We start from the raw sequence: 26,904 nt of genomic DNA on the forward strand, positions 1-26,904 counted from the left end.
CGCCCTATTATGCTCTGCACATAATTCCATCCCAGCAACCTTGCAACCTGCTCCGCGATGCAAAATTATTACGACGAATCTAACCAGTGCAGTTGGTCGTTCCGTACAAGTAAAACCCCTGGCCAAGTGTCCGCAAAAGCACCCAACAAAAGAGCACCAACAAAAAAATGGCCGACAATGAAACAAACGAAGCAGTGATGATTTCCCCCTCCGTACCATCGCCCACGAACGAGGAAGCGCCATCGCTGGAGAAAACGGAACAATTCCTACTTCACCAAATATCCGTCATCGAGAAGCGCATCAAGGAGATTGAGCTGGCACAATCGACCGCATCCAGCCCGGTGCCGCCGAACATTCAAGCGAAGCTGTACGCGCTGCGTAAGATTCAGCTGGACATCGTCGAGCGGGAGGTAAAGTTCCACCTGAAGGCGCACGAGATGGAGGTCCAGTATCAGGCGGAGTTTGCCGAGTGTCACGACAAGATTGCCCGCATCGTCAACGGGCTGGACGTGCCGGAGCTGACGGAATCGAACCCTGCCCCGAACGATGCGGCCGACCAGCCGACCGGTGTGCCCGAGTTTTGGCTGACCGTGCTAAAGTCCAGCTTCCTCGAGCACATGATCCAGGAGCGGGACGAGCCGGTGCTGAAGCAGCTGCAGGACATTCGGGTCATGCTGGTGAGCGAACCGGTGCCCGGGTTCGAGCTGCTCTTTTCCTTCGCCCCCAACGAGTACTTCGCGAACGAGGTGCTGAGCAAGAAGTACTTTTTGCGCTGCGCCCCGAACCCGGACGCACCGGCCAAGTTTAACGGGTTCGAAATCTACAGCTGCGAAGGGTGCACCATCGACTGGAAGGATGGGCACAATCTGGTGGAGGCACCCGGCAGTTCGTTCTTCGATTTTTTCAACCCCGAAAGCATGACCAACGCCGACTACGATGCGGACTTTAACGAGGCAATCATGGAGTGTGACTTCCAGTACGGGTACCACATCAAGGAGACGATCATCCCGCGGGCGGTGTTTCTGTTTCTGAAGGAAAACATTAACCTCGGCGATGAGAACCACTTCACGTGCTGCTGCGATCGGTGCGTGTACATTGATAGTTTGGAGGATCTGGGAGCGCACCCGGCGCTGGACGGAGACGATGACGGCGACGATGAGCCGGCAAGCCAGGATCCGTGCAGCACGCCGAATGGTGAAGAGGCCGAAAGTGAATCGGTTTAGAGTGGGGAAGGGGAGTTTTTAGAAATTGAATTTCAACATTTCGTGATGTGTAAATTATGTCCATGTTGGTTTTGGAAGCAAGTGGTGCCAATATATTATGTATCTGTTAGTCCTATACACATGCACACCGTTTGTGACCTAATTGAATTCCCTACTTTTAGCCGTGCTCATCCCCCACTAACAATGCAACAGGTATTTTAAGGTGTGGCAACAAGTGCACCGTACCCGATTGAATCTGGCTCCACTAATGACGAGCCCCGTTTTTGTGGCGGTGTCTGTGTGTGTCCGCGCGTTCTATTCTGTTTGTGGTGCAACTTTCTCCCCCACATCCGGGGCTGGGAGGAGCTGACGTGTATTTGCAATCAACCATTGTGCAACGAAGCACCCCGAGACGCATGGAAGGGAAAAACACCCCCCAAAACCAACACCCTTCCTGGTCGTCAACTTTTAAAATGGGTGTGTGAACATGAATCAATGCAAGACGATGGTAGTAGGTGGCAGCTTCGCTCATCCCTCTTCCCGTACGTGTGATACGTGGTCAGCTCCACCAGCAACTTCCGAATGTAGGCCATTGTGTCAGTAGGCGGGCTGGCGGGTATGAATGGAACCCGGAAAGTGCAACACCCCGGAACGTTGGCGGAATTTACCACCGTAATCCCATTTGTGGGTGTCGTTTTGTTTGCGCTCTCTGGCGGGTGTTGTGTTGTGATGGGTACTGGAGTTTGTCTGTCTGGTAGTTTCCGCAACTAACCGATTACGTTTGACCGATGCTTACTGATATTGGTTTTTTTTTTTTGCAAAATGCTCACGCATTCAGTGTCGTAACTTTGGGCGAGGTAGGTCAGTACAAATGCGTTTTTTTTGCGAAGCCACAGAGTGTATCGTACTGCGACCTTACGCATCTAACGTCGTACAAGATTTGCGCAAAGGTAGAGAATGTTGGAACATTTGCTTATCATAGCCTTGGGAGATATTAATATTTTTTACAATATTCAGTCGCTTATTTTACTGTATTGCTTATCTGTTATGTTAAAAACGAGCGCTACACTCAATGTATAGACACTATCGATTGATTTAAAAAATGGGTTTGAATAGGTTTAAGATAAAACTAAAATAATAGTATAATGTTTAAAATTTAAGACAAATGAATATGTTGTCCAAACCATTATCCAAGATCACCTGATCTTTGGTCAGGTCGCATTATCTGACTTATTAGTCAAATCTGCCGGACTCATCTGCCAGAACTTATAGGTTTAAACTTATCAAACTTAAACATAACTTATTAAATCTTCCTTGTTGATCTCATAAAGGCATTTTTAAACTTACTTTTTATACTATACGTTAGTTATACGCGGAACAATTTAAGAGAGAGTCTACATTTTCAAGGCTGTGCTAAATTTTGTTTGAAGAAAATAACCGATTTCTTCGGTATTTGTTTCAGCAACGTGTTTCAATTTATGTTATTCGGGCTAACGGTCGTTCGTGGTGGAGTATTTAACTTTCTCTCTTGACTTGTTATATTGTAAATTTTTATCTACCTAACTAGTGATCGGAAAAGTTGAACTTTTGGTCGGAATTGGTTACGGCTCTCTCATTTTTTTTTTTTTTTGAATCGATTGCGGATAGTGTGGTGCGAAGCCGAAGCTGATTACGAATTGTGGAATTGGAATCGGAAACGCTTCTGGGGAAGGAATCGGGTAGTTCGGATTCCGAGCTCCCACCACTATACCATACGCAATTATAGCAGCTTTATAGCAGCCTGGCGATCTTCGTCATCCTTGCTATCGATCCATCCACGTTTATCGACTGATCGACGAGCGTAAAGCTAAACCCTATGTCCCGCTCTGTTCTGCGTGAACACTGTTACTTAGACGTATTTATTGTTCAAAATTTAGTTAGTTGATTTTTATCCTATTTCGATACAAAAACGTGACATGTCTATTCAATGGATATGAAACTTTTTTTTACATTAAAATTATAAATTAAAAAATATTTGCTCCCGAATAAAAGAATCTTGGAAGATCTTGATTGAGGACATCGAATTGTTTTTATTGTATATACTGTTTGATCTTTAAACTAATTTACATAAGTTGTCTCGCATATCATATCCTTAAACTGCTTCTATGTAATAAAAACATGGAAACTGGATTTATCAGCAATAAGACCTATTTTTTAGCTATCGTGTTATGAATAAAAAGTAAAATAAATGCTTGGACTTATCCAATAACAGACATTAATCTCACAAAACTCTGTCCGTGTGCGATAGGATCAGCCGTATTTCATATTATAATATTTAATCGGTTCAACGAATTCCGACAATACATACAAAACGCCCTTACACACCAGAGTGAGAAGGAGATAGAGTTACCCTCTCTCGGCTCAATCCTTTTGTCTACTGACGATACCATCCCAGGCACGTTCGGCTTTCGTGTATCCTCCGAAGGCCACAATGAGTCTGCATAATTTATCATCTTTATCGCCCATTCCCATACCGTCATCGTTCGCACTTGGAAAGGTTCGCTAGTGGGACGAGTCGCTCGAGACTCACATGTGTACTAAACGTCTCGTGCAATCACACAGTCTATCATTCTACAATTCCGTCCCGTTCCAATCTCACACCACCACCATCCCAGCTCGCACACATTTCTTTCGCCGCTCGAACTCCTCATACCGGCTCAGAGCGATTCATTTTTATTATCTGTTTTGTTTATTTCTTTCCCAATTTCCAAAATAGAATCGGTCAACGTGGTAGCGCTCAGCCAGGGTCAGGCAAGGGAAGGCATTATCATCCGTAAGCCGCGCTCGTCTAATGCATGCAAACTTCATCGGTAGTTCAGAGTTGGAGAGCGCCAACAGCAATCGTGTTTTCCCATCCCGTTGACGTCAGTGGTGCGTGAAGTGTCGAAAGACCGCGTTTGCTAGATAGAAGCGCGAGGACAGTGAGAAGGACGGTTTGTTTCCGAGCGGCACTCGTGCGCCGTTACGCCCGTAAAAGTGGATCGATCCTGCGCCTCGGCGGCTTCCGCGACGGGTTCACCGACGGCTTCCCTGCCCAGCTGCACCAAGCTAGTCCAATGCTCGAGAGCTGCTGCCTTGACGGACGAACCGCACACAGTGAGCGTAGAGTTAGAAGAGCACCGCGGCCGGCTTCAAGTGGCTCCCGAGCGGCCAACGCCCTGCCAGCAGCCTAAGCTTGCCATCGCACAGCTAGCCTCGCTTGCTTCGATCAGTACCGCCGCCACCGCTACGCAGCAGATCATTACCACCACCGTCGTCAACGACAGCAACCACCAGAGCATCGCCGCAGCAGTAGCAGTAGGCGAGTCCAGCACTACACAGCAACCGCAACCGCAGCGTGACGTCGGTAGCTCCACCAATACAGCACTTCCATCGCAGGACACGCCGCCGGAAGCGGACGGATCGTGCTCGACATCGCAACGACCACCGGCAGGCAGGTGCTCGCCGACACCTTCCACCTCGACGGCGGTTGCACCGGCACCGCGCCGAATATGCACCTTGAAGGTGAAGATCTTTCTCATCAAGCATCTGTCTAAGCTGGTCGCTTGCAACAAGAAAATGTTCCTGCCCGTCAAATCCAACACGTAAGTGCCATCGAACGTTGTTTTTTTTCGTTTTTTTTTAAGATGTATCTGAGACAAGTACAAGACGTCTAGACGCCGTCAAGTGTTCGAGTAGCTGCTAGCGGACAGCAACTACGGAGCACTTGAAGCACAATGTTACTTCAAAGAGAAGCATTATTTTTGCTCCTTTTTTGCAAAACATCTTGAGATCCTCGCGATAGACAACGGACGCTGAATATTGCAATCCTTTAATCAGGCTGTTCCTTGAGATGCGTATTTATGCAGGCCTTGATGTAAGGTCATTTGAGATTTTCCAACATTCTTAAGTCTATTTTCTCCGGCTTTACTCCTTCATATGTTATAAGTACCTTAACAGAATGTAAAAGATGACTAAAAAAAATCACATTTTATGACTAACACTAGAATTGTACCACTGTACTATTATGTGATAAAATCACTTATTACTTTCATTATGTTCTTTCCCATGGATGAATTCTAAATCATTAGTGTTTTCTTTTTCTAATTCGGCTTATTCTTACAGCCCTTTTATTGCACTACTTCGTAAATTCATTGCACTACTTCGTGATTTATTTTATTTATTAACAAACAAGCGTTCCGATTTTGTATAATTATTCTAATGAACGTTTATTCTGCTTCAAGATGAATTCATGAATAAATTTAGGAAGTCGACGTGCAGTGCTTTATTACATAAATCAAATGAAATTGTCAAGTAAAAAAAAGGATATGCTTGGTATCCTTTTGTTTCTTATTTTGCTGTGAGATTTTGAGAGGTATAATTGTATGTTCTTTCGACCACTAGATGGACCTTTGTGAAGTCATCCTCTAATCGTTGCGTGAGAATAAAAATGCATAATTTTGGTATTATATGTAACAAAAATGCTAAAGTAAGAATGCATTATACATGTGCATTATATTGTGTGAAACGTGTGGAAAGCGCCCTTGCCATAACAGGTGCGAGATAAAGATAAAATCAGGTGCCCCTAGCGATCACAGCGATCAACTGATCGACGGTGCTATAAACTATCAAACGAATGGCTTGGGAACGCTTCCACACCTCTATTGGATGAACAAGATATCCTATCAGATTAAATTCCTAAAACTCTGCAATCAATTTGAAATCAATTTGATAAATTTTGGAAAAGGCTAATTGAAAACTAGCGGGCTTACGTTTGATGTATAAAATTAAATATTACTTTATGCAATAAATCTAACAAAATATAATTTCAACATTAAGGATATTAGCACCATTACTCTGATTCCATGCTCTGAAGTACTGCCAGATAGGAGTACGATAGCTTCATAATCTACAAAACAGATTGAAATTACTTTCAAAGTTTGTAGCTTATTTCAAGCTAAATACCACAGCATGATTACATACCTGCAAGAATGTGTGAAGATTTAGCGTAACCTTCAAGACACTTCCGACCTTGATGTGAACATCTTTAAGAGTCCTGAAATAGAGAACGTATTTAATGTACTGACAGCACAAATATACCGCTATCTCACATTTGCAGAAAAAATATCATTGCTTGGCTGGTACGCTTATCGAACTTGAAGTAGTTGGAAAACCCAACAAACTCTGTAAATTTATCCGTCTGTAACGAAACATCATACTATTTGGTATTGATATTCTTCCCAAACATTTAATTCCTCTACGTGTCCAACCTACCGTATAGGAGATTTCATTCCCTACGTAACAGAAAATAAACACTTGCGATGTCATTACTAGCAAATAGAACCCACAGCCCAGCAGATCGGCCATCGTAACATCGTCCCCGGTAGCTTGCAGCAGTGTCATACAAATGATAATTACAGACGCGCATACTTGCGCGAAGATAGATCCTTGGAAAATGTCCTGCACTTCATCGCCGAAGCTGTGAAAAGTTGGGTCAAGCTTTTTAAATGACACAATTAATTGGCCCAATTCGTACCTTAAGATGTCCTTGTGAAACAGCACACACTCCGTTACTTTAGCGTACATCGTACCGTACACTTTGGAGTGATGGTCGATGCGCTTTCGCATCTCTTTCCATTCCGCATCCGTTGCGACCAATTGGCGTTCGGGAGGGACGTCATGTCCAAGCTGATAAAATGATAGCATAACGGAAACAAACTCCCTGTCCTTACTGGAGGCAAGTAGTCGCCGTAACTCACCTTTTTAACCATACTACCAAGCCGCACAATTTGTCCATTTATGTGTAGCATCAAGCCGGAAAACATGGTATCGGTCGAGAAGTTGTACGTTGCGCTCATGACGATTCCAATGGTTTGATACAGGAACAGTACACCGTACACGATGTCCGAACGGTGATAGTCCACCGGGAACCAGGCCGGCACGGGCAGACGACGTTCATTGTCGAAGGCTGGCGACATAACCCACATGATGATGGTGAAGATGGCCACAAACATGAGAAAGATCATCAGCCAAAACACTCCACTCATCGATCGTAAAACGGGGCTACATTTGGAGGAGAGTCGTTTGTTAGCACTCTTTTTAGTCATATTTCCCAGCAGGCTTACCTGAATTCTTCGCGCTGTTTCGGGTGATACAGTGTGCAGTTAAGCTTGCGCAGACAAGCTTGAATCCGTGCGATGTTGTAGTTAAACTTTTCCAGCTTGTAGATCAACGTCACTTGAGTCATAAGCACGAACAATGCATTTGCGATGTCCTACCCAATAAAAGACAGATTATGGACAGGTGGAACACTAATAGCTAACTACAGACTCACATTAATATCCTTCACATCCTTGAAGTATAGGGCTTGCGTTAGAGCGTACAGATGTAGAAACACGATCCGCAAAGCCCAACCGTACGCGATGTACCGGTTCCGCGTTGCCTGATCCGTATCTTCCGGTGGCCATAGGCCCAAATATTTCAAACAAAGCAACTGCAACCAGAACGAATCCCGTCGGTCGTACGCATCCCACCGTGGGTTCAGTTTGTTCAGCTTCATTACTTTCGGTGAAACAGAAGCACTGATCTATTTCTCCTCGAAGATGAAACTCAAATGAACCTTGCCCGTTGAACGGCTCATTTTATAACTATCCAATTTAAAACTGGTTCAGTACTTGGTTTCAATTTGAAAAGGTCCTTCAACACACCTTCGGAGGGCGTTCCTTGTTATACTAATAGCGACGACGTTCACTTCCCGGGACACTGCTCTGTATTTAGCCGGTAACGAGCAGCAAATTGAGGAAAAGTTTTTAATGGCGATTACTGGTACTGGAGCTTACTTGCACCATAATTATGATTTTGTTAGTTCTTGCTTTTGAAGTGGCCCGTTAGCAGAACTATAGGAGACCAATTTTCAACGAGGAATTTCTCAAAGGTTTTTGAAATAAATGAGTTCAAGCCGTTATTCGAATAAAATTCAGGGACTTTATTGTATTTCAATTTGTTCTTTTTATCCAAACTAATCGATTTCTTAGGTGATGACGAAGCAATTACTCATCTTAATTATCAGTTTTAAATGTTCAGATGATTAATTGGAATTATTGGTCGTTGAGCAGTTTTGTAAAATTTGCAGAATTATTCTGCAGAATTTGGAGAATTGAAATCCAACAAAGGATCCAACGGTGTTTATTTAACATTTTGAAAAAGCTGTCCTTTTTCATATGAAGTGTCCAATTGTTCTCGAAAAATTCCACCCTAGATACAAGTTTTTTTTCTTTTGTGGGTTTTCCGTGGACAATTGGAAACTAATTATGAAATCTAATTGGAAGTATTGACCACTATAGCACGTAGCGAGAGTCATCCAACGAATCTACAACAATTGAGCATTAAACGCTTACTTGAGAAGGCAACTAACTCGAACGAGAAGAGCACTAAATGTGTTCTCTACTGTTGTCTATCTTTTAAGGAGATTATGGACTTTGAAATTATATATTTCTAATGCTTTGAAGCAATCCAGCCCTCACCTGCCGTTTTTGTGATAAAGGAACGCTTTAATGTAGTGCTTTGTACTGCTACAACAACTTGCATGGAATTTATTCATTCCATTTCGTATAGATTTTACAGTGATTTTACAGGCCGCAGATAGTGTCCTGGTGCCATCGTTGGTACCAGCGGAACTAGCCATATGCATGTTGCAGTATGTCCTAATAATTTCCAATACATTAGGTTCTACTGCTTCGTAAGGTAGTGCCCTGGAACCAGTGTTGGCACTAGTGGAACTGACCATACGCATGTCGCAGTTATGTCCTGACGTGTTCGATGGAGCTGACCCGTTTTTTCTAGATGAAACTACGTCGGTCGTCTTGGGTTTGTGTATGACTTAGTAGATTCTTTCGAATGATGTCCGATGCCACCACTTGCACGTAAATTTTTATTTTATTCAAAAACTACCTTAGAGTAATATTATCGTAAAGATACTTTCGTCCTTCTCAAACCTGTGCTGGGGTAAGAGGTGGGACTTATCATCATGTAAATTAAATGGTTTTGCTAAAGTTTCCTATGATGTTGAGGCTTGACTATAAATATCTTCTTCTAGCTTAGTATAATTAATGTTGATAGTGTTTGGACGAGGTACTTTCGTATGTTCTTCGTCGTTCAGCACTATACAAAATGGGCTAGATTTCAACATAAATGAACAAAGCTGTTCAAACTGTCCCAAAACTCGATCATTTCGGAAAAGAACATCAAGCACAAAGCAATCACAATGAAACATTCGTATTTAAGATATGTTTAGTCAGCAAAAAAAACAGGACCCCTTATCCAATACCGTCCTCAAATCATATTATACCATAATTTCATTGAAATGCTTTTTCCATCTTTGCCTCACCCCGTTGCAAAAGTTGGAAAAGAAATCTCCACGTCAGCAGCATTCTACCGCTTGGGTATATCCTTCTGGAGCTTTATTTTGTTGGCGCCAGCAACTGCTCCCTTCAGCCCCCTTACTGTGACCATGACCAGCAGATTCGATACTTTCGTACGAATCCATCTGGTGTGTGTTTTTGGATGGGGGGGGGGGGGGGGGTGGTAAAAGAGCAAGCAAAAAATACTACATTTACCACCCGCGGCAGAAAAACATGTTGTAAAACTCATGCCGTGATGTTCCACTGCTTTCCTTCGAAGTGTTAGAGCAACTCCATCTTCTTCTTTTTTTCAATTTATGTCCCTCCACTTCCACAACCACTGTTTCCAGCAGCTCCTCCATCACCGTGTTGAAATACTCATCCTACCGGAAATGTGCCATCGATTCCGAAACGGACAGATGTTCTTTCGAGTGGTTGGGCTTTCGGGTTTGCAACGCTGCTCAACAAAAGCTCCCGGAGCGGGACGTTGTGCATACCGCAGGGTGGGATAAATTTTACAACTGTCGCATTTCACCCTGCCAACAACGTAAAGTGGGCATCCTGCTGTTTGTAACACAAGCCCTCCCCTCCACCTGCGGAGAAACTCGAACCACGCAACGGAAGTGCTTCCAAGCACAGCTCCAAAGTGGAACAACCACTAATGGAAGTGAAGCAAACTTTGAGACTTGCTCAGATAAGGGAAAATCTCTTGACAGACAGATTAAGATAAAGCGAGTGAGAAATGCTGTGTCGTTCGCTCGCTTGATAAGAATAGCAAACCGATGGGTTCTTTTTTCGCCTTATTTAGTCTGTTTTTAACGATAGATGATAGAAGGCACGTACTGGTGAGGCCATAGTACCGGGAGTACGTAAAAATACAATTAGAAAGAGAGACAGTAGGAAGTGGAAGTGAAATTAAAACACTTGGAAGCAATTCAATGAAGTGCAAATGAATGTAGATTCGTTGCTTTTTACCAGCTCATCGTCTACTTACGTGCGGGGAATGCATGGTGGTTATCGCATCCGTGTCTGTGGGTTATGGAAATAATGGCGTGGGGTTGCGTTTTACGACGTTTCTTCGCTTTTTTATGGCTTGAGACAATGTAATTTCATGCAAAATGCATAGTTCTTTGGGCTATTCGCTATAGAAAAAGGAATAATCTAAAAATATAGTAGAAGCAGTTGAAAGTTCAGTTCAGTCACATAAAAATCATGCTGTGAGTTGCGAAGAACGAACGACAACTAATCAGTTCAATGAAAGAACTAATTCAAGCAATCTGTGACAGTTAGAAACCAAATCTGTGTTGTTTGTTGGTCGGCTTGAAAGAACGAGAAAGCATGTTCCCAAAGCTAAAGCTCGCTGCTTGAATTCGCCTTTTGCATCAGATAAACAGCATCAAAGTTCCAGGTGGTCCTTCTAAATAGCGCCTAAGCAGCTTCCTTATGCCAGGGTGCCGGGGATTATTTTTCTTTGCGATTTATTTTCAAGCAATGCATCATCAATGAAATTAACAACAAGATTTGTTTCGTTTAAGCACATGTGTATATTTTTAAATCCATTCCATGTATTCATGAATTATACAAAATTTCACACAATTTACTGTAAAATCACAATCACTTAATTTAATATTCCTTCTTGAATTAAAAAATCTAACTTGCGCAGCCGGTCTCGTAGTACAGTCGTCAACTCGTACGACGTAAAAACATGCCCGTTATGGGTTCAGGCCCCAAATAGACCGTGTCGCCATACGTAGGACTGACTATCCTGCTATGGTAACAATAAGTCACTGAAAGCCAAGCTCACTTCACTAGTGGGTACAGGCAGGCCTTGACCGACAGCGGTTGTTGAACCAAAAGAAGAAGAAGAACTTTTGCAGCAGCAATGAGATGATTGACGGTGTAAGTCTTTGACACTCTGACAAGAGCCACCATGTCATGCATTAAAAAGCTATAAAGTTCCACCAAGTACGGTACGCTTTATAAACAAGCCTTCTTCTCCTCTTCTTCTTAAAGTTCATTTTATTTTTATGTTTACATTGTTGATATTGGGGGGTCCGCGAGTTACAGCAGTTTTGCTTTTCAACGCCTAATCTATTACAATTAGTCCTGAGACCGTTCAGTTTTTGGTGGGAATGGTATGAATTCAATTTGGTATGATCTGTTTTATCTAATCCTAACTTACACTAATGTTTTTTTTTTTTTTATGCTAAAGATTATTTCTAACTGTACAACTTAACCTAATCTTACAAAGAAATGTTTCTTATAATATTATTTGATGAGTTCATACAAGATGTTCGCATTTTTTCTCTATTAGCTATGCTAATATCTTCTAAAGTTAGGGTTTTTGTAATTTCGTGGAGATAAGTTAGCCTAGTCCTTGGTGGTGCATTAGTTATCATTCTTAGAACATTGTTTAGAGTTACTTGTACTCTTTTTCTATGCATCATGGCACACTTTTCCCATATACATATCCCATAAGTAGCTGTTGGGACGAATACTTGTTTATAAATTAGCAATCTATTTTTAATTGATAGTTTGGATTTTCTATTTATAAGGCTGTAGAGATTCTTTATAAGCCTTCAAGTTCCATAATGAACCATACACATCAGGCTAACCAGCCGCAAGGTTCCAAAGAGTACCAAGTGATTGTTAAGAAGCGTCATAGGTCTGTAAAGTTCCGTCTATCTCGTAATCAGCCACAAATTACGACATCGGAACGATTTTTCGTTAAACAGCCTCAAATCAGCGGTACAGATCGAGGGTTGTTTTTTTCCTTGGAAGGCTTATTCAATTCTGATTTTGACTAGATTCGTGTTGATCAAATGAACTCCAAATGTGAACGTTGGCATACGAATCAACTACAAAAAATACTCAACAACTCGACGTCAAGATCTATTGCAATTATAGACTACGCATGAAAGATAATGCTCAAATGAAATACCTAACAAGACAGTATATATCAAAAATATAAGAACAAATACTTGTCGTTCGTTCTCAACGCACTTTTCATCAACAAGTGCTTCAAAAATGACTTCACGCACAAAACGCTAACAATAATGCAGTATTTTGACTAATAAAATCCCTATAATTGCATATCAGAGGTCAATTGACGAGGACCCATAAGAACTATAACAGCCAGATTATTTTCTAATAAGTAAAATATTTGAATAAATGTGTATAAAAGTTTATTTACACTGTTTTAAGAGCTTTACTTCAAACAAATTATTGAATTTTAAAACGATTCTATGCTATCAAAACACCAAGCATCGTTCGTACAGTACAGCCTCAATCCTCAATCTTCAGACGACCATTGCGCCTTAGGATCGTTTTTATTAAGCAACTAGCATGGTAAAAGTATGGATCAATAATCCGTAAGCCAACAGTCGTGTCAACGAATGCTTATTCCATGTTGTTGAGAAATTTATACCCCAAAAACTGTTGCCTGAACAGCTCCAATCAATTGGTTAAATCGCTGTTCGATTTAAACTACAGATAAATGTTAATTAACGACCCACGCTATCCCTTGTTGGATGCTACAAAGTTTATTCGTGTGAATCGCTGCAACATTCAAATCACCCCATTTCCCCCATTGAATCGCTAATCCCCGCGAACACTCCCCTACAAGCCGGCAGCTAATAGCGTAAACGTAAATCTATTCCAGGTCTCCGACTGCCAACGGTGAAACGGTAAACGGCGGCGAGGATGTCACCACTGTAACATGCAACTCCACGCAAACCCCCAGCGATCTCAGCCCACCGAACATGTCGAACGACGACATACTGCCGCAGGCCCACCACCAGAACCCCGGCCACTGCATAGCTTCCTTCTCCGCCATCAATCGCATGCGGCAGAATGCACAGGTAACGTTTTGCCAACGTACATCCGGCTGCTGTTGGCCGACACCGCGCCACTCGACCGAGGGGTGTCGACATTGCCATTCCCACCAGTCAAACAGGTTCAACAGTCAAATTATGACAATCAAATTTGCGGCTCAGTCCGGGGCTCAACACGCTGCACTTGAGTTTTTTGGCACGATTCTGTGTCCTCCCGCTTGAGCGTTTTGGCACGAACGGGTCAGTTGAAACGTAAAACCAATGGTAGAGTAGGGCTCAGTCGGCTCAGACTCAACAGGATTTTCCATTTAGTACAATTGGTGCGTAGTCTGCGTAGTGTTCCGTTCGTTCGTTCGTTAGCCCCTAGACAGCAACAACCGAGTTCCGCATCAACCCCCGAAACTCTGCACCAAACGCTGGTTGCGTTTTTTTGCTTGTTGCACCACTTTTCATCGCCCTTCTCTCTATTCTCCCTGTTTGCAGCTGTGCGATGTTACGCTGGAAGTTGGGGGTGAAACGATCAATGCACACAAAGTCATACTTGCTTCAGTTTCGCCATACTTCTACGCCATGTTCAATGGTAAGTGTAGGTGGGGACGGGTAAGTGTAGGTGACGTTGTAAAACACACTGCTACGATGGGAATATTATCCCTCTGCCATGGGGTGGCGAATTCAATTAACAATCCGCAGACAAATCCGTCCACCGTCGACGTGTCGACGAACGTGGTAGTAGTGTGCTGTACTAATGGAATATTGAATTTTCTACAGACGACATGCTCGAGCGGAACTGCGACGTGGTCACGCTGCACGATATTGACCCTTCGTCGCTGAAGCAGCTCATCGAGTACGCGTACAGTGGTGAGATCACCATCACCGAGGATAACGTACAGGTAAGGCATCGATCTGGCCACTTCGGTACATCGGTACGACCAATCATTAAAGGAAAGTGCGCCTATGTGTGCTTTTGTACCTTCAAACATCGATTGATTCTCTTTTGTTTTCGAATCATAGAGCACCGTTTGCCATTTATTAGATCATGCATGAACTGGATGAAATAAAACAATGTACTTTCATGATTTAATTACAAAAAATACTACATAAAGCAATCAAAAATCATATGGACACGTAAATATAAAAGGAACTACTTGGGGAGTTTAAAATCAAACGATAAAAATGATTTACATAATGTTAACACGGTAGAATGGCTTAGTTTGATTTGGTTCTTAATTTAACTATTGTAATAATTCGTTAACCTTTGCTCAATAATTTAACATCGACATCAAGTGAGCATCAATTTTCATAAAATGTAACAAAACTGATTTACCTGATCGTCGTAAAACACTACTGCATAAAAAAGGGCACTACTGCATAAAAATTAAGGTTTTCATGAGCTTTCTAGCAGGGTTTCCCACGATTTATTTTTCGGTTCTCATTTGTTTGGGCGCGTCACACGATTTTTTGATCGTATCCCATAGATTTTTGGTTCGTTCTCATAATTTATTGGTATCGTCCGATTGGATATCAATACAATTGAACTAAAAAATTCTGGAAATGCCCAAAAAATTGTTGGAACACACCAAAACATATGGGAAGCAACCAAAAATTATGGGAACCAACCAATAAATCGTGGGAAACCCTGTATCACTTTTTCTTAATAGAAATTGAGCGTATTTGAATAAACATAAATCTCACGAACATTTCACTTTTTCCCCTCTCTAGTTCTTATTTATTACTTTGAAGAAAGCTGTTATTTCTTCAACAAACAAGAGTATATTTATCACTTTTAAATTTCTTCTCAAGCATATATGAAGTTCTAGTAAAGGTACATTAAATTAAAATTAATTTACAATTATTAGACAGTATCGAAATTGAGTAACTAAAATATTTATTACTCATTGATTGGTGGCTGTGTCCCAACGGAACTTTTGAATATGCTTAAGTATCATCTATACTGGCGAATGTAGAATACAGGCGGTCCCCAAGATACACGGTTAAATGGGGACCGAAAACGGCCGCAAAATACCGCGTATCTTGAATTTCCGCGTAAGTCGAATCTCGTGATTTCCTGCTAAAATATCACTAATTTTCGTGTAATTTTGCAAATAGGGGGCGGTTTTAGTCACTTTATGAATTATTTGATATGATTCTGACTGTATATAACAGTTTTAAATCTTTTGAAATAGATTTTAACATTCGATCAAAACGGAAATTATTAGGCAATTTACACTTGATGTGTCGAATCAGAACAATTTTCTCAAAGAATTGTCAAATTTAGAAAACCGCGTATCTCCGAATCCGCGTATTGGAGGTACTGTGGTATTGGGGTACTATCTCGGGGACCGCCTGTATACAGAGATGGGAAAATACATCTTTGAATCTTTACACAACTATATACTGGGTTTTCCATGAGTTTTTCATTGGTTCCCAATTGTATGTCATTTGCTTAATGCTTCCCATGATGTATTTAACGTTTCCCATTTTTTTTTTTTTCATAATAATTTGAGTCAAAAGGCGGAGACGTTGCCAATACTCTGTGCGAACGATTCAAAAATATGTGGAGAACGATCAATACATTGTGGATGGGAAGCATCCAAAAACCCATAGGAGGCCCTTAAAGTTGATAGTAATGTATTGATATTCATTTCTAATTTTTTTTTTGCGTTATTACTGCGTAGTAGTAACATTTTAATATATTGACTCATTAAGCTAAGCTATCTTCTTCTTCTTCTTTGGCACAACAACCGTTGTCGGTCAAGGTCTGCCTTTACCCCACTGGTGAGAAGTGAGCTTGGCTTTCTTTGACTAATTGTTACCATAGCAGGATAGTCAGTCCTACGTATGGGGGCACGGTCTATTCGGGGCTTGAACCCATGACGGGCATGTTGTTAAGTCGTACGAGTTGACGACTGTACCACCAGACCGGGGACAAGCTATAATGCTAAGCTATAATGATGATAAAAGACCATTTCAGTTGTAAGTTATAAAGATAATGGCTGGTATAATTGAATCCGTTCGTAGCGGCGGCGTACGTCCCGACACTCATTTTCCTAACGTACTAGATGGTTGCTACAGTTATTCACCGCGGCGTTGAAGGACCGGGCTCAAGAAATGTGTTGCCATCCCTAGAATTTCATGTGAGCGTCGTACGTTTCCGCTACGAACGGATTCAATAATACCAGTTAATAATACAATTCTTGAGAAGAATAGAAATTAGTTTTATTGTGGCAATATTTCATTGTATTAATGCTTGTAAAGACGGAAGAATTATTCATTTCGGAAGGAAGCTTATAAGTCTTGCATGAGTTATTACTGGCCACTTCTACTGAAAATTACTGCTACAATGAATGAAACGTATGTTTTATTTTGATTGTAAATGATTCATCGATCGATTTTTGATATTTGATATCCAATATATAGAAACGGAAATTTACATGTGATTTTGATGAACGATATTACCATGCAAAAATATGACTTGATTGAATCGCTCTCTTCTTAATGTACACTTCCAAAAGGGGGTCATCCCATTTATCTTCATTAGTGGTCAATTAAAATTCATATTGGCTGGTATTATTGAATCCGTTCGTAGCGGGAACGTACGGCGCTCACATGAAATTCTAGGGATGGCAACACATCTCATGAGCCCGGTCTTACAACGCCGCGGTGAATAACTGTAGCAACCATCTAGTACGTTAGGAAAATGAGTGTCGGGACGTACGCCGCCGCTACGAACGGATTCAATAATACCAGCCATTATCTTTTTTGCCGCCAATACTTAGATCAACGGACCCTACTCCACGTTGCACGCGAAAGTACTAATCAACACGCCCTGAACCTTTCTTTCCTTTCTCTTCATGCAGGTACTTCTTCCCGCCTCGAGCCTGCTGCAGATCCAGTCGGTCCGTGAAGCGTGCTGCAAGTTTCTGCTACGTCAGCTCCATCCCTCCAACTGTCTGGGAATTCGAAGCTTCGCCGGTACGTACCAATCCTATTTGCAATGCCCAAAGCCCAACAAAAAAGGGGGTCGTAGAACTTTCACGCCACCGGGGTGGCCCTGTGCACTTACGCGTGCATCCCGTGGGCGGGAAGAGTGACCGATTACTTAGTTGCGCCGGTACTCGGTACTTTCACACAGCTCCACTTATCCGAGCTCATCCGTATTTCCGTGGCGTCTGCTTAATAGCTTGTAATAGTCTGTCCCAAACGGGGGCCGTCGCCGTCATTGACCGCTTACGGCGCCTAATTGCCGCAACGTCATCGTCTGTCTGTGCTGCCCGCGGCACGTAATTGACTTCGCCCCGACTAGACCGCGTGTTACTGCACCCCATCATCGGCCATGCAATATTGCATAGACTGTGTGACGACGATGACGAAGCCGCCGCCAACGCGTTTCGCGCGTAACACGTGTTGCCGCCTCTACGCAAGCGGTACTGTAACCTTGTAGTGCAAGCGGACGTGACCGTTATCCGTTCGCGACATCTTGTCCCGGAAGGTGAGGTCGTTCGATCGATGCATTCGATTTCGGGTTCGCTTCCGGCATTGGTTATGCATCTTAATTGGGTGCGGGTCGATGTGCGACAGGGATGGGGATAAATGCTTTCCAATGGCCTGGAGTTGCGTGAATGGTAATTTAGTTGATTGCATCTAATGATTGTCTAAATGAGAGAAGGTAGACGGTTCATTGCTGTATTGGAGATATGGTATGGATTATTACATGACTTTGGGATTTCCTACTAAGAGAGTGTCTTTTAGCGTACGTGTGCGGCGAAAAGTACTCCAACCCTCGACCAAATCAACCCCAGATGGTTATGATATAAAATTTTGCCACCGAATTTGGACTCGCTCCCAAAAGGCAAAATTGCTACTTACTTCACCCTTGCTTCCTTACTTCACCCACTAGGATACTAATTCAATGGCGTCCAGTGTCATGGGTTTTACTTGAAATAACAGAATTGATTGGCCCCAGAGAGTTGGAAAGTTGTACCCAGTGCTGCAAAATGTAACTGTCAATGTCATAAAACAATCTGACCGAAACAAAATCCATGTCAGCGTCACGTACTCAATTGTGATCATCAATGGTGATACTCAAAACGTTTGGTGTGACCAATACATGCTTCATGGCATTTTTGCAACCATCGCTTGATCAGTGACTATGTTATGACTTTTTTTACTGTGGTCAGTTCTGCAAAATATTTTTAATATAGTCATGACAAATTCCGGTTGAAACAAAATAAAGTCAGTGTCACAAGCTCTACTGGGATGATCAGTGGTGAGACTCAAACGGTTGGAGCGACCATCACCATCAAAGCAGGAAGAGCGAGAAAGCATGCTCATTTTATTGCTTGGGACCACACGCCAGAAAATGTCGTGACCAAGTGAGTGACCAAGAGTTGGGTGCAAAACAAAATGTCACCAAGCATGTGATTGATCCACCAACTGAGTCTCATCTCTGATCATCACAGCTGTATACGTACGCAGATTTGAGCTTGGTTGAGTATTGGTGGTTCTCAGCCAAAAAAAGTCATGTTTGTGACGGCATTAAGCTCAGCTTGTCAGTCCAGAGTATCGCGTTTGACTCAAGCATTCGCACGTCACATTCGGCATGTCATGACGCACTCTCATTGAGTATCAGCAATGAGCATCAAGCTATCACGGATATGTGCATTGTTTTCGTTGGTGAATATTTCGTGATGCTCATGACATTTTGCAGCACTGGTTGTACCCTACGCTTGTCTATTTGCTCGATAATTTAAGAATACTGTCACAGAATAGTAAAGCTTCATCCAGCAGCATATAACCGTACCATGAAGGTCGTGTTTTAGCTTATTATTATGCTTTTTAAGATCTATTACGATTTTATTGCTGAAACATAGATTGTTTATTTATCTATTTTCTGTAAAATGTTTTAATAATTTAAAGAATTTTTGTTTTCCAAAGGCAGCATAAACCTCAAAAAGCTTCCCAAAAAGTCAAACTACAAAATATAAGGACATTATTTTTCTTCCTTTTTACTTTCTGTTTGGTCCATTTAAGCTGAGCGTCTGCTTAAACTCTCCTCTTTATGCCTTTAATAACTAGACAAAAGCAGGTTATTCTTTTATTCATGTTGCTCCGTTTACTAAACGCATTCCATTGAACGAAAAGTCTTCTCCAAAGGCCAAACCCAACACGGTGCCAACAAATTGCTCAGAGCGGATAGAAAACAATTCCATTTCCATAATCTAACGCTGGCCGGTGCCGGCGACCGGGTGTAACGCCAATTTGGTGAGCCTTTAATATGGCTCGCTTTGCCAAATGCTCCTCCATATTGGGTGGCCAAAGAAGGGCTGCTTATTGCAATAAACCGATTTTCTCATTTTCATCTTTAGATCATTTCATGTATTGTCTTCTCTGTCTTCCTTACTTCCTCCAGATGCTCACTCGTGCAAGGAACTACACTCCCGATCCCACCGGTACGCCCTGCAGAACTTCCAGCAAGTCGTCGGCACGGAGGAGTTTTTATTGCTCGGATTTAATGAGGTAAATAAACATTCACTTATCCCCTGTGGCCGCGTGGTGCGCTTTTTAGGACAGTGATACGCATCGACGTAACTGTAGGACCTGGAAAACAGGGACAGAGCGCAAGTCATCCCGAAACGTTTACGGCTGTCTTTGTCGATGCGTATCGGCAAGCATTAAATAATACGCAACACTAGTTGGGGAACCCTCGAACTAGGTTACATTTTCAGGTGGATGGCATAATAGGCAGGTCCTCCCGTATTATAGCATTGTCCTGGATAGTAGTAGCGAGGAAAGAGAGTTCCTCCAGCACGTCGAAAAGCGTTCGATGGCCATGAATCATTCGGGAAATAGGTTTACGAGTTTCGGTGTTTGTTTTTCTGTTTTCCACCAACTCAGCGAATGGCGCTTCACGAGAAAACATATCGAAAAACAATCGAAATATACAGGCCAGAACGGCAGGGAATACATTTCCTGGAACGCATTTTGGCCACACGACTCACTCCCGTACATCAAACTTCCTGGCAACGGTAGACGTACATACATTTCCCTCACCCGCAAACAAATGTAGAGCATCGGAAACGACGATGCCGTAAATTAAAGTGCTTTTCCTCCAACTTTGCTACCGCGGAGGTGTGCCCGAGAGCATGTGAAACCATCGTCGCACGATGTCAACGGGTGATTCGCGGGCAAACACAGCAGTACTGTTTTATAATTTAATACCAATTTCCGAGATCTCGACACAAAAACACGACAGGTTGTTTGTTTTGCGTGAAAAATTAATTAATCTTTGTGTCAGCTTCCATGCTCCAACTGATGAGGTATGCTGCGTTGAATCGATTCCAAAGCATGATTCAGTTCTGTGGACAAGTGATTTGATAAAATAGACTACACACTCCCTCCCTGGTGCGTGTCAGTGTGATGTGAGGAAATTTGCATACAGATGCATTCAACGAATGCTAACAACCAATCCAAACTCCATTGCAGTTGTTGTGGGAGCATTCATCATTGCTATTGATTTTTAGTGCTCTCGTTAAGTGCGTAATGTTTGGACATGTAGCTTTTCATTCCCAGGAGGGGGAAGAATTCAAGCAGTTATGCACATAATTTTTATGTTTCGAGAAACGAGTTAATGTAAAATTCGCCGAAAATAATTGCAAAATTGTATGCCTTTTAATCAATTTTTACTGCACACATTAGGAATCTGAAATCACTACTCAAGCGAATCCGAATCTCAATTTCATATGCATTTCTATCCAGTCGCAATCAAACCTCTAGTGATGAGAAAAATTAATCTCTAAAGGGATTCGAATCTTCTAATCCCAAACCTGCTTGGGATTCGAATCTTTGTGGTACAGCGTTTTTTGTTGTTTGCATGGGGGGGGGGGGGGAGGGGGGTTTCTGTTTTACTCTTAATCATTTAACATTTCAGTACTTACATCATAATTAGTACAGGTAGTCCCTGAGATACGCGGACCTTTATTCAATATCAAATCAAATGATATAGTTTGTGACTATAACTTCTAATGTTGCGTTTAACATTACACGAACATTTGCTATATTTTGACTGGATACTGCGTGATTCGACTTCGGAAATTTGCGATATGCGGTTTCTTCTCGACCCTCATTACAGCCTGTTCTAATTTCAATTAAATTGTTTATTGATTTTGTAGACAATACGGGAATGTGAAAATATTTAAATTAAATATCCTTTATTCGGAAAACTCTCGAATTTCAAAAATCGCTCTTATTTCGCAGTCCCATCGGCTCTCAAATAAAAGAGGGTTGATTGTAAAAGATTGTGTATTGCTCTCCTTAAATATGTGCAAAAATAGTGAATCGTACAATTTATTTACGAAATAACACTGGTTTTATTATGGTAAACAGCAAGACCCTTGTTCAATGTATGTTTAATATTCTAGTCTCTTTCGAATCCCAGTTGCGAATCCCACTAACGAATCCATATCGAATCCTACTTAAATTCAAACGGAACCCAAGTCGAATTATTCTACCGGAGTGTGATAAGTTTTTTTAGCGATTGTATCTTAGAACCTACTGAAATCGGAATCTGCCACCAATTGAACGGAGTATCATAGAGAAAAAAGTTGTTGCATTGACCAGAATACATTTAGGAACGCACTAGTCAACAGTTTACCATTACAATTCTACATTAGATTGGCGCTTAATTGAATATTACGTCCAACAATAATTATAGCAGAACATAACCGACTTATTTATATCATTAGTAGCACTGCAATTAACAGTAAGATTTTTGTTGAAAAATTTCCCATGGACAAATTGTACAAAACATATACAAAAAGGGTGAACAAGAGTTGCCCAGGATAATCGAATTCACAAGCTGACGGAATTATTGTTTGTTGCATGTCTAACGATGCATGTCTAACGAGGATTTGCTGTACTATTGTTCACTCATCTCTTGAGTATGCTAACGTCTTAGCAGGAACATCATGAACTACTACGGTCTGTTGGACCATCTAGAGATCCATTCAATGCAGATTTTCCTGTTGTGTGCTACAATTATGATGCTTTTATGCCCACTCGAAACCACAAGAAAAGTAGCAGCTTGGGCTAATGAGCTTCACATCACTGACTTCACCATACTTCTTCGTCCTTCGGTTAAGAGGAGTCTTGTAAAAGAAGCCCACGAAGAAAAAGGGTCGTTAATGTTTGGTCCATTGGACATTGAGTTATCAAGTTATCAACAGCAAAGCAAACTTCGAAGGGTCTCTATTGTAGGCTACACTTTCATAATTTCTGTTTAATTCTGGCTGTTGCTCTCGTGTTCAGCACAATGTAATTGCCCTGGTTAACAACACTATGCTGGGGCGTAGGTTAACTCAAGGCACAAGTACTTTTCAAGTAAAAGCTTACGTCAATCAGATAGTTATTTCTACCGAGGATAGTCCGGATGGGCGACGATCCACTGACGGAGTTGTAAGAACCGGTAAGGCTACCATGAGACTAGCTCCAATGACCAATCTTAATGAGTGTGTTAGTAGTAAAATATCAGTACATACCAGAAGCCGTTCAATATAATTTGTTATTGAAAAAATGTAATAACTATATAACTTTTTTGCACCAAAAATTAAATAGACAAATAAATAAATAAATAAAAATAAATACTAAATAAGAAAATAATTAAATGATAAACGAAATAAGAAATTAACGAACGAACGTTAACGTTTAAAAATGTTAACGAAATTAATTATTTATTAAATGAATAAATATAGAAAAAAAGGAATGATGAAGATTAAATAAGAATTCTAATAAGAGAACAAATATACTTCGAAAGAGAAAGATGATAGACAGACAAGTAACATTGCTAGAAATAACGTAACACTTAATTTAAAAAAACGATTAATTAACTTTTCTCTTCCCCTTCTCTTCCCATTTCCCCACCCAGGTGCAGGATTTGATTTCCAACAGCCAGCTAAACATCTGCTCGGAGGAGAAGGTGTTCATGGCGGTGCTGAACTGGGTGAAGCACGATCTCAGCGAGCGCAAGAAGCACATATCCGAGCTGATGTCGCACGTCCGACTGCCGCTAGTCAGCCGCGAGTTTCTCATGAACTGCGTCGAAACGGAGGCGCTCGTGCGGGAAGAGTCCCACTGCAAGGAGCTGCTGCTGGAGGCGATGAAGTACCACCTGCTGCCCGAGCAGCGCAGCTCCCTCGTGAGCCAGCGGACGCTCGAGCGCCGCCCGGAGGGTATGCGATCGTACATCTTTGCGGTGGGCGGCGGCAGCCTGTTCGCCATCCACAACGAGTGCGAGTGCTACAACCCCAAGACGAACGCGTGGATGACGATCTCGCCGATGATTTCGCGCCGGTCGCGGGCCGGCGTCACCTCGCTCCGGAAGCTGCTGTACGTGGTGGGCGGGTACGACGGCGAGAACGATCTGGCGACGGCCGAATGCTACAACCCGCTCACGAACGAGTGGACCAACATTACGCCCATGGGCACGAAGCGGTCCTGCCTGGGCACGTGCGCCTTCGATGGGCTGCTGTACGTGTGCGGCGGGTACGATGGAGCGTCCTGCTTGAGCAGCGTCGAGCGGTACGACCCACTGACCGGTGTGTGGACGTCCTGTCCGGCGATGAGTACGCGGCGGCGGTACTGCCGGGTGGCGGTGCTGGACAACTGCATCTACTCGCTCGGTGGATTCGATTCCAGCAACTATCAGTCGTCGGTAGAGCGGTTCGATCCGCGCGTCGGCAGCTGGTCGTCCGTGCCGAGCATGACTTCGCGCCGCAGCAGCTGCGGGGTGGCCGCCCTGGACGGCTATCTGTACTGTATCGGTGGCAGCGACGGTACGATGTGCATGCAGACGGGCGAACGGTTCAATCTGCGCACGAACGCCTGGGAACCGATCAGTGCCATGCATTCGCGAAGGTATGTTAGCCGCGTTGGTTGGTCTTCCGCAGTGATGCGATTCTAATAGCATTTTTTTTATGCCATTTTATCCACAGATCAACGCACGAGGTGGTGGAAGCGAACGGATTCCTGTACGCACTCGGCGGCAACGATGGCTCCTCGTCGCTCAACTCGGTCGAGCGGTACGATCCGAAGGTGAACAAGTGGACGATCGTCACCTCCATGCTGACGCGGCGCAGCTCGATCGGTGCCTCGGTGCTGGAGTGTTTCAATCTCGAGCGTGGCCTCCTCCAAACCAGCATTTGACCACTGAGCTATCCCAATGGTGGTGGTGGTGGTGGTGCTGCTCCTGCTGCTACAGCGGCCGGTGCTACTTCTACGTCCGGACCATCCGATAGCAGTGCAGGCACACCGCCGAGTCAGTAAGTATGCGCTGCGTGCGTTACGCGGGGAAAAACTCCGCAAAAATCAGTCATTATTATTAGATAAAACATAATTAAACAGCTAGGCTAGCCAAAACCAGGTTGGAAGGATGGGTTGGGTTGTCGCGGAAGCTCTTTCCCTCCCTTTGGATACAATGTCGCTTAAGTGTAAGAAGCTGTGCGCGCATTTAAACAGCATTTTTGCAGCAGTCTTAGTTAAGCTCACTCTGCTCCTGCTCATGCCGCAGGCTTTTAGGAAGACTAAAGAGAAAGAATGGTTTCGCCGTCTCACCCGGGTGGGTTCTAGTGAATTTAGGGTGCAGTGTGCCGCCTGTGGCTCTGATCATGATCCTTGATGTAAGCGTGTTTTTTCTTTGTTAAACGGTTCAGTATTGTAACTTACCAAAAACCAACCAACTCCCCCGTACATTTTTGTATTGATCTTCGTTCCATATACGGGTTTTCCCACGATTTATTGGTCAGTTCCCATGATTTTTTGATCGTATCCCATAGATTTTTGGTTCGTTCTTATAATTTTTTGGTATTTTCCGATTGGATATCAATACAATTGGACCAAAAAATTCTTAGAAACGATCAAACAATCGTAGGAACGTACCAAAATATGGGAACCCACCAAAAATTGATAGGAACCAACCAATAAATCGTGGGAAACCCGGTATTGTTCCATTTTGTTGATCAATCTCTATTCAATGTTGTATTATCGTCCTGGCTCCCATTTTCATAGTGGTTGTGTGTGTGCGTGTGTGTGTGTGTGGGTTATTTATGTTAAGAGCAAATTTCACTTTTGTGGGGTAATGTTTTACACTGCCGTTGAGTTTGTTGTTGTTTTACTTTTATTCTACCTCCATTTGTTATATAATTTTAAGCGTCCAATTTCGTTGGCTTTACATTCACACACTCACGCCCCTTTTTTTTTGCTTTCGTAAAAAACAACTCTGGCAAACTCTTTCTCACGACCAAATGCTGCTTGCTTTCTCTTCCGACTTCTGACGACAAACACTGTGATAAACTCTCTATTTATTAAGAATGCAATCAAGAATGCATCTCTCATGCACGTGCACTCGTTTGTGTGTGAGTGAGTCATCCTTTTTCGAACCATCGGGCATCTATAAAATTCGCTATGCATCCCTTTTGTACACCCCTTTGCCTACCCTCTTGCATCGCGCATTTTCGCCTTTCCACTCACTTCTCCGTTTTACTGCACCCAAACAAAAATGTCTACTTTGCACAACTTTTATGTGTGCTTTTAAATTCAAAAAGGAAACATCGTTTATTGTTTTTTTTAGTGCTGTTCTATTGCTGTCGTTGTAGCTTTAGTGATGACAAAATACAGTGGAGGAAATTCCTGCAAGTGTAGTTTGATTGTTGAGCAAATCATATTTTTTCTAACTAGATATTTGAAAGCAAAATAAAGTGAAAAATTAGATTTATTTTATGTTTTATAGTTATAGAGGTTTTGGACTCCGTAGCACGCAATTAAACCTTTTTAAATTAAATTAAACAATGATTTATTAAAAGCTCTTCTGATTTAAAATATTATAATTTGTTTCATTAACAAATAAACAAATAAAGTTTTATTAGAAACGTTACTTTAAGATTTAAACAGAAAATGCACGTTTTTGGAATTGTCCATTTTGGTGATTAATTTATTCATGTTTCCAAATTGTTTTTTGATCAGTCCCACTGCTTTCCTATTTTTTGTTTGTTTTTTTATGATTCTCGAATATCTGTATTTCACTTAAATGTGGCTCACTATTTGTTAACATCGTTTCAACATTTTATGAATCAAATGGTTGGGTAGCAGAGCAGATAAATCGTGAGATTCAAAAAAAGATTGAAAAAAACAGTTAAACAAATCATCCAAACCCTTTACATCAATTAAATATAAGATCAAATATAAATTTGTTAAATCATGGTACGCTTCGAACTTTAATGATTTTTGCCTATTTTTCATTTAATTTTATATCTTGATATCTTTGGATTTTGATTTCATGTTTAAAAAAATAATCGCACGAAATAATGGATATGCAAATCTGCTCAGAACGGAGCGTACACTTAATGGAATTTCCTCCACTGTATTACACTAACCGTAGAGTCGTATGTAGTTGATGTAGTTTAA

General features: G+C 42.1%; 3 protein-coding genes across 5 annotated transcripts; 2 read left to right on the forward strand and 1 right to left on the reverse strand.

Annotated features, from left to right (window-relative positions):
• Positions 1-1,338, forward strand: LOC120954853 (nucleosome assembly protein 1-like 1). Its single transcript, XM_040375117.2, has one exon. It carries the CDS (start codon positions 168-170, stop codon positions 1,221-1,223), a length of 1,056 nt encoding a protein of 351 aa, XP_040231051.2. The 5' UTR covers positions 1-167; the 3' UTR covers positions 1,224-1,338.
• A 3,379-nt stretch (positions 1,339-4,717) lies between these two features.
• On the forward strand, positions 4,718-25,019 carry LOC120954850 (kelch-like protein 17). 3 transcript variants are annotated; one of them, XM_040375105.2, is made up of 8 exons: positions 4,718-4,825; positions 13,281-13,479; positions 13,936-14,032; positions 14,221-14,342; positions 17,310-17,424; positions 19,862-19,968; positions 23,372-24,360; positions 24,438-25,019. In XM_040375105.2, exons 1-8 carry the CDS (start codon positions 4,800-4,802, stop codon positions 24,646-24,648), a joined length of 1,866 nt encoding a protein of 621 aa, XP_040231039.1. In that variant the 5' UTR covers positions 4,718-4,799; the 3' UTR covers positions 24,649-25,019. The 3 variants fall into 3 exon arrangements, with proteins under 3 accessions (XP_040231039.1, XP_040231045.1, XP_040231044.2); XM_040375111.2 differs by lacking the exon at positions 4,718-4,825 and adding an exon at positions 10,426-10,484; XM_040375110.2 differs by lacking the exon at positions 4,718-4,825 and adding an exon at positions 10,443-10,464.
• LOC120954851 (odorant receptor Or1) lies at positions 5,281-8,094 on the reverse strand. Its single transcript, XM_040375112.2, has 8 exons — positions 7,555-8,094; positions 7,346-7,494; positions 6,980-7,283; positions 6,757-6,908; positions 6,495-6,699; positions 6,332-6,420; positions 6,204-6,276; positions 5,281-6,129 (listed from the first exon to the last, which is right to left on the reverse strand). Exons 1-8 carry the CDS (start codon positions 7,777-7,779, stop codon positions 6,073-6,075), a joined length of 1,254 nt encoding a protein of 417 aa, XP_040231046.1. The 5' UTR covers positions 7,780-8,094; the 3' UTR covers positions 5,281-6,072.
• Positions 25,020-26,904: the final 1,885 nt, after the last annotated feature.

Source organism: Anopheles coluzzii, chromosome 3, assembly GCF_943734685.1.
Source record: "Anopheles coluzzii chromosome 3, AcolN3, whole genome shotgun sequence".
Taxonomy (NCBI): Eukaryota; Metazoa; Arthropoda; class Insecta; order Diptera; family Culicidae; genus Anopheles; species Anopheles coluzzii.

What these genes read in the sequence shown, in the direction of transcription:
- LOC120954851 (XM_040375112.2), bottom strand. Translation starts at nt 7,779, where the DNA reads ATGAAGCTGAACAAACTGAACCCACGGTGGGATGCGTACGACCGACGG. An exon ending in AGGATGTGAAGGATATTAAT is followed by an intron (nt 7,495 to 7,554) that starts GTGAGTCTGTAG and finishes TTTATTGGGTAG; the next exon opens with GACATCGCAAATGCATTGTT. An exon ending in GGAATGAAATCTCCTATACG is followed by an intron (nt 6,421 to 6,494) that starts GTAGGTTGGACA and finishes GTTTCGTTACAG; the next exon opens with ACGGATAAATTTACAGAGTT.
- LOC120954853 (XM_040375117.2), top strand. Translation starts at nt 168, where the DNA reads ATGGCCGACAATGAAACAAACGAAGCAGTGATGATTTCCCCCTCCGTA.
- LOC120954850 (XM_040375105.2), top strand. Translation starts at nt 4,800, where the DNA reads ATGTTCCTGCCCGTCAAATCCAACAC. An exon ending in CTGCCCGTCAAATCCAACAC is followed by an intron (nt 4,826 to 13,280) that starts GTAAGTGCCATC and finishes AATCTATTCCAG; the next exon opens with GTCTCCGACTGCCAACGGTG. An exon ending in TATTGCTCGGATTTAATGAG is followed by an intron (nt 19,969 to 23,371) that starts GTAAATAAACAT and finishes TTCCCCACCCAG; the next exon opens with GTGCAGGATTTGATTTCCAA.